Source organism: Marmota flaviventris, chromosome 15 (genome assembly GCF_047511675.1).
Source record: "Marmota flaviventris isolate mMarFla1 chromosome 15, mMarFla1.hap1, whole genome shotgun sequence".
In the NCBI taxonomy this organism is placed as follows: Eukaryota; Metazoa; Chordata; class Mammalia; order Rodentia; family Sciuridae; genus Marmota; species Marmota flaviventris.
Window position 1 is genome coordinate 4,648,663 of NC_092512.1, and position 17,494 is coordinate 4,666,156.

Consider the following 17,494-nt stretch of genomic DNA (forward strand, 5'->3'; position numbering starts at 1 on the left):
AGGTGGCATTGACTTAGGATGTGATTTTGACAAATCTAGATGGAGTGTTACAGACAGAGCAGCAGTGTGGGCAAAATCTCAGAGACTAGAATTTCCAAGGGGACGTTTGGGGCTGAGCTATGTAGCCCCTGTGGCTACTCCCAGGGGATGGGAGAAAGAACCCTGGAGACTCCTGAGAGGCAGAGAAGTAAGGGCACAGACAGCTCAGATGGTATCTCTGATGATGAGGACCCTCTGACTTTCAGAGCTGGGCTGGAAGGGAGTGCAGGTGCTGTAGCTGGCCAGGCATGGTTACCTTGGTGCATTCATGGGTGGTGCCCTCACAGCTGATCCATGACAGGTTTTGCCTCTGTTGGAAGAGAGGCTGCCTGTGACACTATTCTGATTGCAAAGTTCTGACACTTTTTTCCCTTTCTCTGGCCTCTTGCCACCTTCTTGGTTTTTTCCTCCCTACTGAAATCCTCATGCTGGCAGTGTTTGCCTGTGTGGGTGGTTTTCTTTGTTTCTCTCCTCCCCACCACATCCTCTTACCTGCCTACAGGTCTCCTCCTCCTGACTGATGTGTTTACTTCCCAGGCACAGGACCACCTCCTGACACCGTGCCTGTCTGGAACCTCATTACCTCGTAGGTGGCATCCCCTGGGCATGAGCAGCAATACATAAAGTCTCAGCCAGCCGAGGAGGCAGGCTGTGGACACCTGGAATCACCCCAGGAGCCATGGCACCACCTGGCGGAGGGGAGCTCACCCCCTGCACCATCATGCAGGCATCTCGGGAGTGATTCTGCTGAATTGCAACCCACCCTTTGCATCCCTGCTGCTGTCTGACCCTTTCCTGTCCATGCTCAGTGTTGCTGTCCCTCTGTCCCTCATCTCAGCCTTTGCCATCAAAGAGGCACTCTGCTGGCTGGGGTTCTGAATTCTGATGATTGTTTACCAGGTGCCACTGACCTTGAGGGAAAATGGTTTATTCATCTTGTAAATAATCAGTGACTCTCAGAGGAATAACCTCGGGCAATTATAGGGGGTGTCTGTCTAGATAGAAAATTAAAGGTGTCTGGTTTCCATTGGGGGGGGGGGGAGGGGGGCGGGGGCTGCAGCACTTGGTGCTCTCCTGCTCCCCACCCTGGGGGTTGCATTCATCACAGCAGGATCTGACATGCCTCCAAGGCCTGGCTCATTTCTGAAGGGATCTGGGACAACATTTTGCATTTTACCTGACAGATGTCAAAAAAACTCATTCTGAGTTAGACTTCAATGCACCCTGCAGGTCTATGGGCTCCGCAGCAAGGGGCTTGGACTCTGGGGGCTGTAAATCAGGTGGACTCATGCTCTCTGCAGGTCCACAAACTACCAAGTTGCATCTTCCCTTCCTCCCTGACATCACCTACCTGGGACCTCTACTGCTGTCCCCACTGCCATTGTCATTGCTGTGGCCCACATGGATCTCAAAAGCACAGGTCCTTTATCCAGCCCGTATGTGTATGGTGTGTCTACCGTGTGATAACTACTCTTCTGGGCCTCAGAAAACAGGGTCAAACAAAAGCAGAGCTGACCCCCCATCACTTTCAGAAGGCACGCATCACAGTGGGGACAGATGGCACTACATGGAGAGGACCATGGTGTATTGGTGATGACCCAACCTAGGGAAAATAAGGAGGATGAGATGAGGGGACACGACTGGGCAGAGGGCGTGCTGATTTGGTGAGACAGGCTAAAGAAGGCGCTCAGATAAGTGGGCATTTGAGCAGAGACCAGATGGAATTGAGGAATTGTTTTCTGTGGATCCCTGGGGAACCGGCCGTCCGGGAAGAAGGAAAACCAACGGGAAGACCTCGAGGTTGGGATTATTTGGCGCTTTCAAGGTAGAGGACCCAGGCCAGTGTGCCTGGGGGCGGCAAGAGTGCTAGGAAGTGAGAAGAGGGGCAGGGGATGGGGTCAGAGGGGGCAGGCTGGGCCACTGCAGGTCTGTTCTAAGTGGAAAAAGAAGCATTGCGCTTCGTTGGGCAGTGGGGCAGAGTATGGGCTGCAGGTGGAGGACCGTGCCTGTTTATGGGGCTGCCCCACTGGTTCGGGGAAGGGAGGGGATGGCTTAGGCCGGGCATGGAGACATGGCTTGCTCAGCCCCACCCCAGCCTCTGGCTGCTTCCAGAGTCAACACGAGGTGTGCAAGGCTGTGTGGTATTCACCATGCTGGGCCCTGAGGGAGGCCCTGATTGGTCCAGGGCATGCAAGGCCCCTGTGACTCTGCTGGCCACACGCTTCCCCCAGTCATGCAGCCGGCTGCCAGTCATGCTGTCTGAGCCCATGTCCTACTTTCCTAGGCCGCCTCTTGCCCGATCTCTTCCTATGGCCAGTGTGTCCCTTGGGCAGCTCCTCCTCCTCCTCCTCCCACCACCTCAGCACCCTCCTCCAGGAAGCCTCCCCAAGCCCGCAGGCCTACCTCAGGGCTCTGGGACCCTGCTAGGTGGGGCTTGTCAGCTGTGTTGCAGTAACACAGTGCCTGGCACAGAGCAGGTTGGGCGTGTGGGTGAACAAGCCGGAGGGAGGGGCGGGACTGCATCTTCCCTTGTTTCACCCACGGCTGGCTGAGTCTGTGTGGGGCCCGGGGGTTCTGAGCATTTCCCTCTGAGCCCAGCCTAGCTTCTCTCCTGTGCAGCCTTAGGACCTGTTTGCCCCTCCTAAGGCGCATGACCAAGAGCTCGCACGGCCACCCTGTTCCAGGGTGATCTGTGGAAGCTGTCCCCTTGGTGGTGTTCTGAGGTGGAGGCCAGATGTGGGAGCGCGGCACAGGCCAGGAACGCAGAAGGGCTGCCTCAGGGAGGCTGCCAAGACTGCTTCCTGCGCTAGGCACTGTGGGAGGAAGGCAGAAAGGAAAGGAGGGAAGGGGGGAGGGAGGAGGAGAGCAGGGGAAAGAGAGGGAAGAGAGAGGCCCTCCTGTGTGAGAGGTGGGCTCAGGAGTGGGGCAGATGGGCATCACAGGCAGCAGAGAGCAGGCCCATGAGAAGGGAGAGCTGAGGTCTGAGCTTCTCGAGTCTGACATACGCAGAAAGAGTGTAGCCAGAATAAGTCTGCTCTTCAAGACATGCACATCAAAACCACTCTAGGATCCACCTCACCCCAGTCAGAAGGGCAGCTATCAAAATACAAATAACCACAAGTGTTGGCGAGGATGTGGGGGAAAAGGCACACTCCTACGCTGCTGGTGGGACTGCAAATTGGTGCAGCCAACATGGAAAGCAGTATGGAGGCTCCTTGGAAAACCGGGAATGGAACCACTTTTTGACCCAGCTATCCCTCTCCTCAATATACCCAAAGGACTTAAAATCAGTGACTCAGCCATGCCAGTGTTTATATAGCAGCACAGTTCACAATAGCTAAATTGTGGAACCAACCTAGATGCCCTTCAGTAGATGAATAGATAAAGAAAATGTGGCATATATACACAATGGAATATTACTCAGCAGTAAAAGAGAATAAAATCATGGTATTTGCAGGTAAATGGATGGAATTGGAGAATATTATGCTAAGTGAAGTTAGCCAATCCCAAAAAACCAAAAGCCAGATGTTTTCTCTGATATGTGGATGTTGGTCCATAATGGGGATGCAGGGGTCAGGGAGCATGGGAGGAATGGAGGAACTTTAGATAGGGCAAAGGGGAGGGAGGAGAAGGGGGAAGGGGGTAGGAAAGATGGTGGAATGAGATGGACATTATTACCCTAAGTACATGTTTGAAGACATGAATGGTGTAACTCTACTTTGTGAACAACCAGAGATACGAAAAATTGTGCTCTATATGTATACTATGATTTAAATGCATTCTGCTGTCAAGGATAATAAATTAGAATAAATAAATAAATTTAAAGTTAAAAAATAAAGACAGTACAGAGCTGGGTGGAACCCTGACTCTGTCACTAGGTACGTAACAAGCGGGTCTCAGCTTTCCTGAGGCCTGTGAACACCTGTAGGGAGGTGGACTCAGTCCAGTGAGGGTGCTCGTCCCCCAAGGTGCCCCTGCCCTGGTGTAGGGCACATAGTGTAGTAAAGATTCTAGCCACAGAAGGGCCTCAGGGACCTGTGTCCACGGTGGGGCTGTCTACACACCCTGCCTCATCCTTGGGGGGACACTCAGTCTGTGACGGCCGTGGAGGGACTCTCGACACAGTGACACAGGACACAGGCAGGGCCAACCAGGTGAAAAAGCAAGATTGGTTAGCAGATTGGATGGTAAGGTGAAGTTTGTGAAGGAAAAAGGGGAGAAAAAAGAAAAGTGTGTGTGTGTGTGTGTGAGAGAGAGAGAGAGAGAGAGAGAGAGAGGGAAAATGTGTGTGTGTGTCTGGGTGAGATGGTGACCTCTGCACAAAACATCTCTGGAAGAATCAGGCAGCATCTGGCAGGTTAGGAAAGAAGCTAGGTGGTGGAGAGCTAAGGAGATTTTTCTCAGCTGTAACTTTTTGTGCTTTTTGAATTTGGGGCCCTGTGTAACCTACAAAGTGGGATCCATAGCCAACCCCTCTGACCTGAGCCTTAGCCCCTTCCCCACCCCATACTGCTCCTGTGTCAGGCACCCCTGAGGGACAGCCTTGCGGTGTGAGCCAGGAGGACCGAGATTTCCACCGAGATACATGATCATATCGGCTCTGGTAATGATCGCCTGTCGGTTAATTTTGGCTTCTTCTTTTGCACTCAGGGGAAGAAAGGTGACGTGGGCCCACCAGGAACCCCTGGACCTCTGGGGCTGCAGGTAACTACTGCCTTTAGACCTTCTTCTGTAGGAGTGCTGCTTCCTCTGATTCAGGGAGTGGCTGGGGCTTCTCAGGTTGGAGCCAGAGTCCTGCTGGTCACTACCAAAGTATTAGAGAGAATGGTCAGTAGCCATCTCTGGCCGTTGGTGTAGCTCTCCGGGGACAGCACGTGGTCCCCAGGAGGGCGAAGCAGGGAGCAGAGTGGTGAGAGGGTGAGCTGAGGATGGGAAGGAGCCCTACCAAGTGGCCAGAAAAACCAAAGGACAGTGGGGACCCGGGTCCTGGTGTGGGTCTGACTTCCAGCCTGCTGGGACTGTGGCCAAGTCCCTTCCCTTCTTTGGGCCTCAGTTTCTGTAAAGTGGGGGGATGAGGGCCTCCATCCCAAGGCCTCTGGCCTGGGCAGGGACTGCTCGTCACCCCTGCCTGTCCTTCCATCTCCGCCCTCTCCTCCTGCGCTTTCTTCTCTTGGCCTACTCCTATGGTCCCCAGGACCCAGCTGGTCACCCTGCTTTGGTCCTGCTCCCTGCCTCCACGCACTTCCCCGTGGGCCATCTGGTGCTGCCCCAGCGGATCCCCACTGTGCCCAGTGCATTCGGCAGACTCAGGGTCCCCTGGTGTTTCATAGATGAGGGACAAGACCCCAGATGCAGAGGGATTAACTCCAGTCCACGTCTGCTGGGGAGGCACCTGACATCAAACCAAATCCCTCACTCCCCAGGTGACCTGGGCCCCTTCTTTGCCAATGCAGCACTAAGGAGCCCTCTGCAGGGTACCATGGTGTGACCAGGGGGACGATGCCTGCAGCCCACACCTGGCATTGCAGGTGTCCAGGTCCCTTCACTCTTCTGTGCCTTGGATCAGTTCCTCCCACTTCCCATGCCCAGTCTTGTCCCCAGGTTGGTGAACTCACCACACAGCATTGTCATGGGGAGAAGATGTGGAGTTAGAGAGTCAGAGAGACCCGGGTTCACCACTTTCTGATGAGGGGATCCTGGACATGTCATTTGACCTTCTGACTTTGGTTTTATCATTTGGTAAAAATAAGAATACTGGGATAAAGAGAAAAGCAGACTGTGTCCGGAGACTATGGGTCCCCCTGGGCACAGTGAGCACCAGGGGAGCGATGGCGGCCCGCCCTGTTCTGGCTGTACTGGCAGCGAGCAGGTGGAGGGAGTCATCCCCAGACCCTTGTCTGGCTCCCCCCAGGGCTTGGTAGAGCAGCTGGGCTTAGCCCTGCCTGTTCCCTGAGGGATACCTCTGTTCCATGGGGAGCCACGGTAATCCGCCTTCCGCCAGGCGTCACTGCAGGCTGCACTAGGAACCCGCTCCTGCTGCTTGCTGGGGTGAGTGTCTCCTGAGTCTCAGATTTCACTTCAAGCCCCTCTCAGTTGGGTTGGGAAAGACCACGGAGTGAGGAATATATCATTCACCATGATTCACAGTGTCCTAAAGATTCCACACCCATTTTGGTATTTTGTTGCTAATAAGTAAAACTAGAGTGGGTTTGGCATTTGCTGTCTGTCCTTGCTTTTTGACGAGCAAAGCTTGGCTCTGTTTTAAAATGTACCAGCAGCCAGGTCCAGTGTCACACCTATAGTCCCAGCTGCTTGGAAGGCTGAGGCAGGAGCATCACTTGAGCCCTGGAGTTAGAGGCCAGCCTGGGCAACATAGTGAGACCTTATCTCAAAAAAATAAATAAAAAAAAAACAATATAAAATTCACCATCAATGAAACTCTATCAGATTATCTTGATTTCTTTTTTTTTTTTCCTTACAATTCTGCTGTCCTGGGAAACATAGTTCTTTTCAATTTGAGCTTTGAAGCCATTTTCATTTAGGATCCCTGCATGCCAGGCACAGGACTGGGTGCTGAAGACGTAAACATGACCAGGCTTCCCACAGCAGAAATTTGCCTGGCACAGTGCATGCGGCCTTACTCAGGGAACCCAGAACCAGGCGGCATAGAGTATGCTCAGCCTGGTGCCTGCGACTGGGCCACTGCTGAGGGACATGAGGCTGCCTTCCAGCCAGCCACGCCTGAGCCGAGAGGCAGAGTTTCTGTGGGTGTTTGCCACCCCTCTGTGCCACTCTTCCTAGCATATCCATGGGCCTGTTACCATTTTCTTCTGCTTATCACCTGGGTGTTTGTTCATTTGTTCCTTGAGTCATTCTCTAAGCCAAGCTCAGCTCTGCAGCTGTGAAACCTCAGTAGCCACGATCTGTCACCTGAGGAGCCACGTGCCCAGGGTGCAGAAAGACGTGCTAACAGAGATGGTGTCCCTAGTGTGTGCCTGGGTTTTGTTTGTATTCAGGTAGGGCGAGGCCAGTGGATCCGAGGCCATTAGACCAGGGCTCCCCTCTATGGGAATGGTGCCACCGAAAAGATAGTTGGTCACAGTTCCCATGTGGGGGAGTGGGGGGGCACTTCTTGCAGAACTGCGTGGGGCAACATCAGAGTTGGTCCAGAGATCAGAGTGAGGGGAAGACATGGGGAAGAACTTACATGAAGGCTCTGAAGGGAGGAGAGGCAAGGAGGCTGTGTAGTTGGGTAGTTTAGGATTGGTGCAGAAAGATGTGCCAGCAGAGATGGTGTCCCTAGTGTGTGCCTGGATTTTGTTTGTATTCAGGTAGGGCGAGGCCAGGGGATCCGAGGACATTAACCCAGGGATCAGGCTCTAGGCCATAAGGCTGGTCTCTGGTTTGCCTGGCTTCTGGTCCTTGAGTGACTTTTGGCAGGATAGTGTCCTATTCCAGTCTACAGGAACCTGGTGGAAGGCTGTAGGTGGAGGTAGGGACTAGGGTTTGTCAATTTGCATATTAAAGTCTTACTTGCAGGTAAGTTGTTTATATCTCTAGAAGCTCGTTCCAGGGATCAGCAAGATCTCAAGATGCCAATGCATCCTAAAGTGGGGCGTGGGACTGATTGATGAATACTAAAGGACAGTCCACTGTACTGAGCTGGGTTTGGAGAGTGGCAGGGCTCTGTGGAGGCCATACAGAGTCCCTGCACTGACCTGGAAAGTGGTGGCGATTCCAGAGTGGCACATCCCTGAAAGGGCAAGTGTTAGTCATTTTTGACACAGGCGGCTTATGGGAGGAATGAGGCTCACAGTTCTGGAGGTTCAAGTCCAGGATTAGGTGGCCCATTGATGTGGGCCTTTGGTGAAGGTGGGTGTGTGTGTCAGAGTGAATGCTCACGTCTCCAGCCGGGAACAGGGGATGGAAGAAACTAGGGGACTTTGGTCCCTTTCGCGGGCACACCCAATGGCCTGAGGCCCTCTCACTGGGCTCCACCTCTTGGAGGTCCACAGCATCCCCAACACTCATCCTGGGACAAAGCCTTTCACGTCGGGTCCTTGGTGGGACATTCTTCATCCCGCCATAGCAGGCCAGTTGCAGAGGGGGAGGGCAAGCATGTGTGTGCAGCTTCTGCCGTCACCAGACTCTCCCTTACTACTTCATACTTAATTGTGTCAATTCTTTATAACTTCCTGTGAGCAAAGGGTGCTTGTCTCCACTTAGGGTCTAAAGAAGCTTGGGCTCAGAGTGGTGAGTTAGTTTGGCCTGTGGGGGGAGAGGTGCCCAGTAGTCCCTGTGCGGACGCAGCCCCAGGGAAGTGGACAGGCGATAAGAGGCTTTCTGTGCCTCCTTTTGGAGATGAAAAACCTCATCTGCTGAAACATCGTATAATAAATCTGCATATCTGCCCTGTCCTTTATGAGGATTCTCTTCTCTGAAGGGCGCACCACAAGGGCAGTACCGGTTGGTGCTGTGGGGCGTATGGAGTCCCCTCAACTGGAAGCAGCCAGGGGCGGAGGCTGGCCTTAGAGCTCGGTGGTGATGTGCCTGTGAGCCTCAGTGCAGGATCCCCTGAGGCAGGCAGGACCACAGTGGGGCCTCAGGGATCCGCATCTGAGGGGAAGACAGATTGTGAACACCTTCCCAAAACGCCAGTTTCTCCAGGTTGCGCAGGTAGTGTGGTGGCTGTGTGGATCTATGCAAGCACTTCTCAGGCAAATCCCCCCACACACTCGTACATGTACTTCAATGGGAGCTAGGTGTAATCAGGGTACCTATTTGCTATTTCTTTATTAATGATAATTAGGCTGATTGGTTATTTATGCATCATCATTGTAACCGCTAATTGCATGAGATAGCTGTGTATTCTGTGTTAGAGGATCAAATGTTGTTTCGTTAATAATAATTGGTCTGATTGGCTAATTAATATGTGGAGTCATTACTTAGTTGTTTTGTTAATAATAATGAAAACAGTCGTGTTTTGTTGTATTCATTTAGATCGACTGGCTCATGTGTCACTCTCATTAACAACTGGACTAACCGGTTATTTAGATACCTTTATTAATGATTAGGAGAGAAGAAGTGTCAGTGGTGACGTCCTCCCAGGACGGCTGGTGTACATAGTTTCTTCCTTCCGCTCTCAGTGACCTGCAGTCTTCCTGCTGCCCTGAGTCTCAATTACTTAAGGCTGTGAGGTGACATGAGGCCACCTTGCATTTGACCCTGGACACCCAGAACCGAAGCCCTGTTTGACACATGAGCTCCCAGCTCTCCATCTCTCTGCCAAGAGAAGAGCGACCTGCCCACTGCACCCCGGGGGGTCCTGACCTTGGTGGCTCTTGCAATTCAGTCTTTCCCTTCATTTTCCCCCATTTTTTCTTGAGCCTTGATCTTCTCATCTATAAAAGAGGGAAATGAGGTGAGGAGTCCTTGGCTTTTCGGCCGCTGCTGCTCTGGCTCGGCTGTGGCCACTGGAGGAGGAGGGAGTCCCTTGTCTCTAGAACACCCAAATGCTGAGGAGCCTGCAGCAAAATAGAAAGCAAGTCCAACATTGCTTTCCTACAGTTTTTCAGTCTTCTAGCTTTATTTAGAAACTTACCAGTGAGGTGACTCAAACAGCTGGTCTGTTGGGGTTGCTCAACTTGATTTTCAGGAGAAAAGGGGTGTGGGGTGAAAGTGCCCATAAAAGCCAATCAGAAGGCCCCGGGGCTTGATTCAGTCTCAGCTGCAGTTATGGAGCTTCACCATAAGGTTCCCCAAGGCTGGAGGATGCTCAAGAACCACGACCCTCATCCAAGAAAGTCGAGGTAGTGTCCGGCCTCGCTGTGGCCTGTTATCTTTTCTAGAAAATCCAAAAGCCTCTCCCGGAGCACTCAGCTCGCAGCACTGGGCACACCAGCACCCTGTGCCCTCTCCACTCACCCCCAGTGGCCTCTCTGGCTCAGGTTCCTAAGGCTCTTTCTTTATCTCAACACCTCAAAGCTGAGCCCGTCACTCACTGTGCCAAACCCACTGTCCCTTCCCCTACAGAATATTTCCATGAAGGCCCCCCCCCAGTGTCTCAGGCCACATCCATGTCCCAGTCCAGTTGGCCACTGAATGGTGCCCCTGGTCTGCACCCCTCCCTGGTGTCCCTGCCCTCTGGAGCCGGCTCAGGCTTCCTCCCAGTTGGCCTGGTTGTCTACCTCCTGGTCCCCTCTCCCAGTGGAGTCTAAAGATGGCGGAAATCTGCCTTCTTAGCTCAGTTCTGCTGTGTCGCTCTCTCAGGGGGACCTCTATAATATTTGTGCTCCCTCAAAGACAAATCCCAGTGTTTCCCACTTACCCCAGCACACTGCCCATCCCTTGTCCCGAGTCCCCACACCCTGAGGCCCCTGTTCCTGTCCTTGTACCATCAGCCTGGGCTTCACTGTTCCATCTGCTTGTGGTGCCTGTCTCTTCTCTCCCCTCCCTTTTCTCAGGCTCCCCTTGGTCCTTCAAGACCGAGCTCAGCTTCCCTCAGGTGCTGCCTGACCTCCCCACGTGCTTCACCTGCTTCCTGCGACCTTACAGCATCTCTCTTGTCATTCTCTAACTCTCCCCAGGGAGTGTCTCTGGGGCTCTTCCACATGTCATGGATTCCCGTGACTCAGCTCTGCAAAGAAAGTGCTGCACCCGCTCTCCACTGGCAGGAGCAGAGGCCTCCCCCAGCCACACAGCTGCTGGGGCACTGAGCTGCCTGGGGTGCCTGACCCTTGGGTGGCTTTCCAGGGGGTCACAGGCATGGTTCCTTTATTCTACCAGACTGTGGTTTTCTGGTGAAAAGGAAGGGTCTCCTCGAGGACAGCGCGTGCTGGACGAATCCTGGCTTGACTGGCCCCTTCTTCCATTCTGGGCTCCTGTCCTTCAGGGCTGACATTGTTCCTCATCACGGGAACACTGTCCTCTGCCAGAAGTGATGGGTGAGGTGTTTGCCTTTCCTTTCATCCCCTAAAGCCTCTGTGGGGACAGGAGCAATATCACATGCAGGTTGTTAGAGGACAGAGCTGCCATACAGCCTGGGTTGGTGGGGTCCCAAAGGTCCCCTTAATCCATGTCACAGGGTGTCTCTCTGCTTTTCTTTTACCTCAAAGCAAGAAGATAGCACCCAGCCCCATCAGGCAGACTCTGCTAGGTCGATGTGACACCCCAAAGCTGAGGATTAGAAGATAGTGTGACGCCCAGGGCATGGGAGATGCTCATCCAAGAAGGACGAGATTGTGTCTGGCCTCTGTTATGTTTTCTCATCTAGAAAATGCTGACACCTCACCTGGAGTCTCTCTGCCAGGCAGAGGACAGCACCTGGATTTGAGGGTCCTTGGTTGTGTCCAAGGGTGAGCTGAGAGTGGGGGGCTTATTCCCAGCTCATCCCCTAAGGCGTCCAGTCCCTGCCCAGGGCACTGCCCAGGTCGGCTGGGCCCCAGCCGCTCCTTCTCAGAGCAGATGTCCCCAGTGGGAACAGATGCTACCCCAACCCCAAAGACACACCAGGTCTAAGTGACCTACAGAGAAATCTAAATCCGGTGACATCCTCTTTGCTTTTTGATGCCTATTTGTGACTCACATATGCCCCTCCAAGGCAGAGAAGGGAACAGTTCATGGATGCAGCAACCTCTGCCATTTTTTAGTGTGTATCGCCCTCTGGTGGTCAAATCTCTGAACACAAATTGCTTCCTGTTCATAGGACTTCTAGAATTTTCTCAGCTCTATACCATGCTGGTTGATGAGGGAGACAGACAGAACAAGAAGGACTGGCCCTTGATAGTCTCTGGGACAGAGGAGCAGTTGTGCTGGCCCTGAGCATGGAGCAGGAGAGATTAATTCCGCCTGGGGAATTAGGAAGGCTGAGGTGCCAGTGGAGGACACGTCCAGAGACAGTCCTCTGCAAGTCCTTGAGGTTGAGTGGGCAGTGATTGGCAGTAGGGGAGGTGAGGGGACAAGGAGGTTGTGGACAGACCTGGAAGAATTCTGAATGCACGGTGGAAAACCCAGGACATAACCATCAGGGACCCAGAGCTACTGAGGGAGTTCTCAGCTGCGAGGTCACTGGGTGATGTAGTACAGGGTTCTGGGTGCTGTCAGAGCCTGTCAACACTCAGGGCTCTAAACCCCCCCCTCTCTCTGAGGGCCCCACTGTTGCACAGCTGCAACTGGCCCCTGTGTGACCCACTGCCCACCTGTCTCCCTCAGTGTCCTCCAGACAGCAAGCTGCCTTTCTAAACACACATGTGACCAACAGGAATCTTCTTAGACTCTCTTCGTTACCGAAGACTTCTGGGCAAAGTTGTCTCTTGGCCTTGGCTCCCAGTTCTCTGGGGTCCTGGCCCTGTCTACGTCTTGTTCCCATGTGGAGCCATTGGCCCTTGCTCAGACACAGAGCCCCTTTAACTCCAAAGGCCTTTATGGGCCTAGCTCCACCCGCCGTGGTCAACCTGGCCTGTGGGCAGTTTCTTCTGTCTCCAGGACCTAGGAGTCCCCTCTGACCACCCTCCTCCCTCCCCCAAGTGCAGAGGGTTGCTCCTGCTCTGTGCTTGAGGCCTAATCAGGGCACTGATCTTTTCTAACACAGTCCTCTGTTTACCCCTTTCTTCCCTCCCCGCAGTCACCTGCAGTGCAGACAGGAGCTGTCCAGGTGTTTGGTCACTAGTGGTACCTGCTGCCATTCGCAGCCATTGAAGGTGTCCAGGGCACAGGTGCAGGGAATGGACGATGGCAGTTACAGGCCTGGGGTGCAGGCCTCAGGAAGGACTGTCCAGCCTGGCCTCCATCAGTCTCAGGGAGAGCTTGTAAAGTACAGACGCGTGGCTCTCCCCAGGCCTACAGAAGCTGCAGGGCCAGGCTCTCAGACCCCTGCTGTTCACCCAGCTCTGGTCCCTGACTAGTGATTGGGAATGTTCTGGAAAGTCTTTGTGAGTGGGTTAACCCACTGTGTGCATGTGTGTGGGCATGCATATATGTATGTATTCACTTTAAATGTTCAAATATTTTAAATGTGAGTGTAATAGATAGATAAAATTGAAACAGAGAGCTCCAGTCTTCCTCAAGCTGGGAATAACAGCTCCTGGGCCATATGGGTCCCGAGGAAGCTGAAGGCTGACTTGTTCTCTGGTTCAGCACAGACTGGTTCATCTACGTGTGTGTGTCACAGGCTCTATCAATTGTAACTGCTTCTGTAGCGCCCACAGAGAAGCATCCTAGCTGCTTCTCCCCCATTTTCTCAGAAATTCATTTTGACTTTTTACACTGTTTGCTTATTTCTTAGACGGTGGGCGTCAGAATCTGGCCAGCCAGGATACAGGCAGGTTTCTGGTTGGGCGAGGTAACAATACAAAGGTGCTAAATTCCCGTCACCAGAGAGCCACACTTGCTAGTGTTTTGCACGCTGTGCTCCAGGTCTTTCCTTTTGCTCTTGTTCCTTTCTGTTGAAATAAGACATCTCAGATAAAGCCAAGCCCCGCCTCGTCATTGTGCCCAATGCCCTCTTTCTCTCTCAAATGCCACCGTCACCAGGAGGCTGCTCTGTGCTCTTTTGTAACCACCCTGCTCTCTCCTTACAGGGTCCCCCTGGACCACCTGGTGTCCCAGGACCCCCTGGACCAGGAGGCCCCCCGGTAAGGTCACTTATGGTGCTTCCATGCCTGTGGGGTCAGGGGCATCTGCCTGCATGGACACTTGCCTTTGCTCTGCTCAAGTCCAGTGCAGAGGTGCCAACAGGAGGACCTCCTCTCACAGACACCCCCACGTCTCTGGACTTCCAGGCCTTTGGGTCCCTTTGATCATAAATAGCAAGTGAGCCAACCCAGCACTAAGGCTGGTGGCTGCTGGAGACGTGGTGCAGGTGGCACGTTGGGCTCCTGGGCCCATTCAGGTGTCTGCAGACATTCATGACTTGACTTTCAGGCAAAACAGGACCAGGGCAAGTGTTTGTCAACATTTGCCCTCCCATGTTTTGGGGGACAACTGGAAACTCCCCCTACTAGGCCCTGGGTGGGGCAGACCCAGCAATGGGCAGAGGGGGCCATTCCTTCCTGCCCCAGGTGGAGGTGAACATGGCAGGGACCCCAGCTGCTGACCAGATAAGCTGTGGGCTGCCCAGCTTTGGAGATGTGTCAATTCTGCATCTTACTGTGCCAGTATGGAGGGTGGTGGATGCCCAAGAGGTGCCCTCCTCAGAGCCCTCAGAGGCCAGGACCCGGGCCAGGAATGGAGTTGGAACAAGGATCATATCTCCAAATAGCCTAACAGCCTCCCTGTGCTCCCTTCCAGGGTTTACCTGGAGAGATTGGCTTCCCGGGCAAACCTGGGCCTCCTGGCCATGCGGTGAGTGTCCTATGGCGTCTCCCTCCTACCTTCCCCCTCCTTCATTGCTCGGGGTCAGGCCATTGCTGCTGGCCCAGGGGCGCCCTGAGAACTGAGGACTTCCCATGCCCTTGGCTCCCTGCAGCTGGTTCCAGGCCCAACACGCAGCTCTCTTTCCCCTTCTGCAGAGTCCTCCTGTCTGTCTCCTGGGACTGCTCCACGTGTCCTGGCCAGGGTGTGGATTGGGGCCACTGTTCCCAGGCTACCACCCTTGCTATTGTTACCCAAAGACACATTTGAAAGTCCCTCGCTTTGTAAAGTGTGACCCTTGCTTTGTAAGGTGGGACGACTTGTCCACAGGGACGCCCAGAGGGTAGCAGAAGCAAAGCCCCAGATGAGAGAAAGGATACAGGTGGGGCCATCTTCCCGTTACTGTCCCATCAGTAGCAGCTGTTGTCCTGATGAGGTTTTCCCACCTGTGAGCTGAGAAGACCCTGGAGGTCTCAGGGGACCGCTGGTTGCCTTCAGGTCCTGCAGGTGGAGCTCAGCAGCTCAACCATCACATTGGAGCTGGGGGTTAAAGGCAGGGTGTCTTCTTGCATGTTGGCGTGTCCTCTTCAGGGCAGGCTGATGCAGTGGCTGTCAAGACTCTGGCACCATGTGACAGAGAGCTGGACATGCCCGATGATCTGCCCCAGGGCAGCCTCTGCTCCACTCTAAGGGATTTATTTCTTTGGGACACGGTGTCCTCATGGAGCTGCTGAGTGGTGGGGGGGCATGGCACTGATGGAGGCTCAGACACGGCAGAAGGACGAGGAGGAGGCAAAGCAGGCTCTGCAGTGCATGGCAGCTCTCCCCTTCTCCACGGACCACAATCCACTGGTGCCTGTAGATGGAGCTCCCAGGAGACAGCCCCAGAGGTCTCTGCAGCACCCGCGCTCTGAGCTGGGTTGAGCCCCCCAGCGCATCCTGCCAGACCGCATCAGACATAGACGCAGTGTTGTGGCGTGTGCTTGGGTGAACTGACAGAGACCTGGAAGGAACCTCTGGTGAAGTGCATTCCTTGGACATACAGTCAACTGCAGTGTCACCAAGAAACATGGTGAAATGGGTGTCTTCTGGCAGCTCAAACACATGAGTCTTTTGTGACCCAGTGGGTTCATCAAAATGTGTATCAGTGTGAAAATTCAGAAGAGGGAGTGTGTTATGTGAACAAAAACATATTTTAAAAAAAATCTTTTACAGTTTTCTGAGGCCATGGGTCACTTCAGATGTGAAGTGTGGCGTCTGGCTTTTGTGACTACTCTTGGTTAAGGTCATTCTTGGGTTGCTCCAGGTGGCCTTGAACGAACCTCCTGCAGGTCTGTCCAGTGATTCCCATGACACTGCTGTTTGGATATGTCCCTGTCTTTTCAATAACCAACAGCCCAGGCTGGAGACTCAGGACATCTTAAATAGGGTGATAGCAAGTTCTGGGGCAGAAGAAACACCCGGATTATAAAAGAAAATACCTTTTACTTTTATTGAAGCATTGAGGATTGAACCCAGTACTTCATGTGTATTAGGCAAGTGCTTTGCCACTGAGCTATATCCCCAACCCCCAATTCCATTTTTTAATTTTATTTTGACACAGGGTCTCACTAAGTTGCCCAGACAGGCCTCAAACTTGTGATCCTCAGCCTCCCAAGTAGCTAGGGTTATAGGCATGTGCCACTGTGTCTGACAAGCATTAACTTTAAAATTTTTTAAATTTTTTATTTGTTTTAATTAGTTATATGTGACAGTAGAATGTATTTATGCACTTTGATATATCATGCATAAATGGGGTATAATTTCTCATTTTTCTGATTATACATGAAGAATCACATTGGTATGTAGTCATATATATGCATAAAGTAATAATGTCTGTTTCATTCTACTCTCCTTCCTGTCCCCATATCCCCTCCCCTCCCTTCAATCCCCTCAACCTAATCTAAGGTAACTCTATTCTTCCTTAGTGCCTCCCCCCATTGTAAATCAGCATCTGCATATTGGAGAAAACATTTGGCCTTTGGTCTTTTGCGATTGGCTATTTTGCTTAGCATGATATTCTCCAGCTCCATCCATTTACGAGCAAATGAAACCATAGCTCATGAGATCTGTCACCAAGAGAAATCACGTACCTTACATCCATCACTGAAGAACATGTGTGTCCCTGATCACCATTGAAAGCCCAGGGGATAAGGAGAAGATGGAGTGTCCCCGGTGTAGTGGAAGGAACCCAGGAGTGGAGCCAGAGATCCTTGTGGGTCCCCATTACTAGCTGTGTGACCTTGAGGGGGTCACTCAACCCTGGAGTTCTTGTCCCGTCATCTGCAGCAGCTGTAGTAACAACTGTCCTGCCGCATTGTAAGGAAGAAGTTTAAATTGGAAAATCCAACGCGGAGGCCCTTGGTGTTCATTCCCACCAGAAAAAAAAAAAAAAAAGACAGTAGTGCCAAACCAGGCCAAGTGCTTGCTCTTCTGAAGGACGAGGTGAAGGAAGGATGGGAGTGGGAAGGAGAATCGTGTGGCAGAGAGACTGTGGAGAGCAGGGCAGTAGTTGGGGGACAGTGTCACCCCTAGTGCTCTTGGAAGCTGAGAGAAGGAATGAAGCACAGAGGTCCTGTCCCTCCTTGCCCACCTGCGCATCTGGGGAACTGGACCTGGGGCACTGACCAGAGGTGCTCTGTCTTAGCAGCATGTTGTGTAAGGAGACCGGTAACTCTGGGGAGGGGACCCAGCTGGTGAAGGAGGAAGGCCTGTCCCCCAGTCTCAGAGTCAGCTCCTGGATCCAAACAACTTAGTGCAGTGTTTCCTAAATATGACTTTTATTCTAATTTTATTTTTTTTCCTACCTTGACCCAGGGGCCACCTGGAAGGGATGGGCCGAATGGACCCCCAGGCCTGCCGGGATCCAAGGTCAGTACTCCCAGGTTGGCATGAGTTTGGAAAACAAACCCAGGAGCAAAAGAGCTTCTTGGTTGTGGGTGCATTCTAAAATGGCCTTGATCAGGACCAGGTTGAAATGTTTGGATTTACCAGGTCAGATTGGGAGAGCTCTTTATTTCTACTTAGATAACTGGGGAAGGATGTGGAAGCCTTGGGCATTAAAATC

General features: G+C 52.8%; 1 protein-coding gene across 1 annotated transcript in view; it reads left to right on the forward strand.

Moving 5' to 3' along the window:
* Col22a1 (collagen type XXII alpha 1 chain) overlaps positions 1 to 17,494 on the forward strand; it is a 208,304-nt gene that overhangs the window by 86,607 nt on the left and 104,203 nt on the right. Inside the window, exons 22-25 of the mRNA XM_071602419.1 lie at positions 4,690 to 4,743; positions 13,617 to 13,670; positions 14,326 to 14,379; positions 17,245 to 17,298. Coding sequence (XP_071458520.1) covers positions 4,690 to 4,743; positions 13,617 to 13,670; positions 14,326 to 14,379; positions 17,245 to 17,298 — 216 coding nt within the window. The remainder of the gene's footprint in view (positions 1 to 4,689; positions 4,744 to 13,616; positions 13,671 to 14,325; positions 14,380 to 17,244; positions 17,299 to 17,494) is intronic.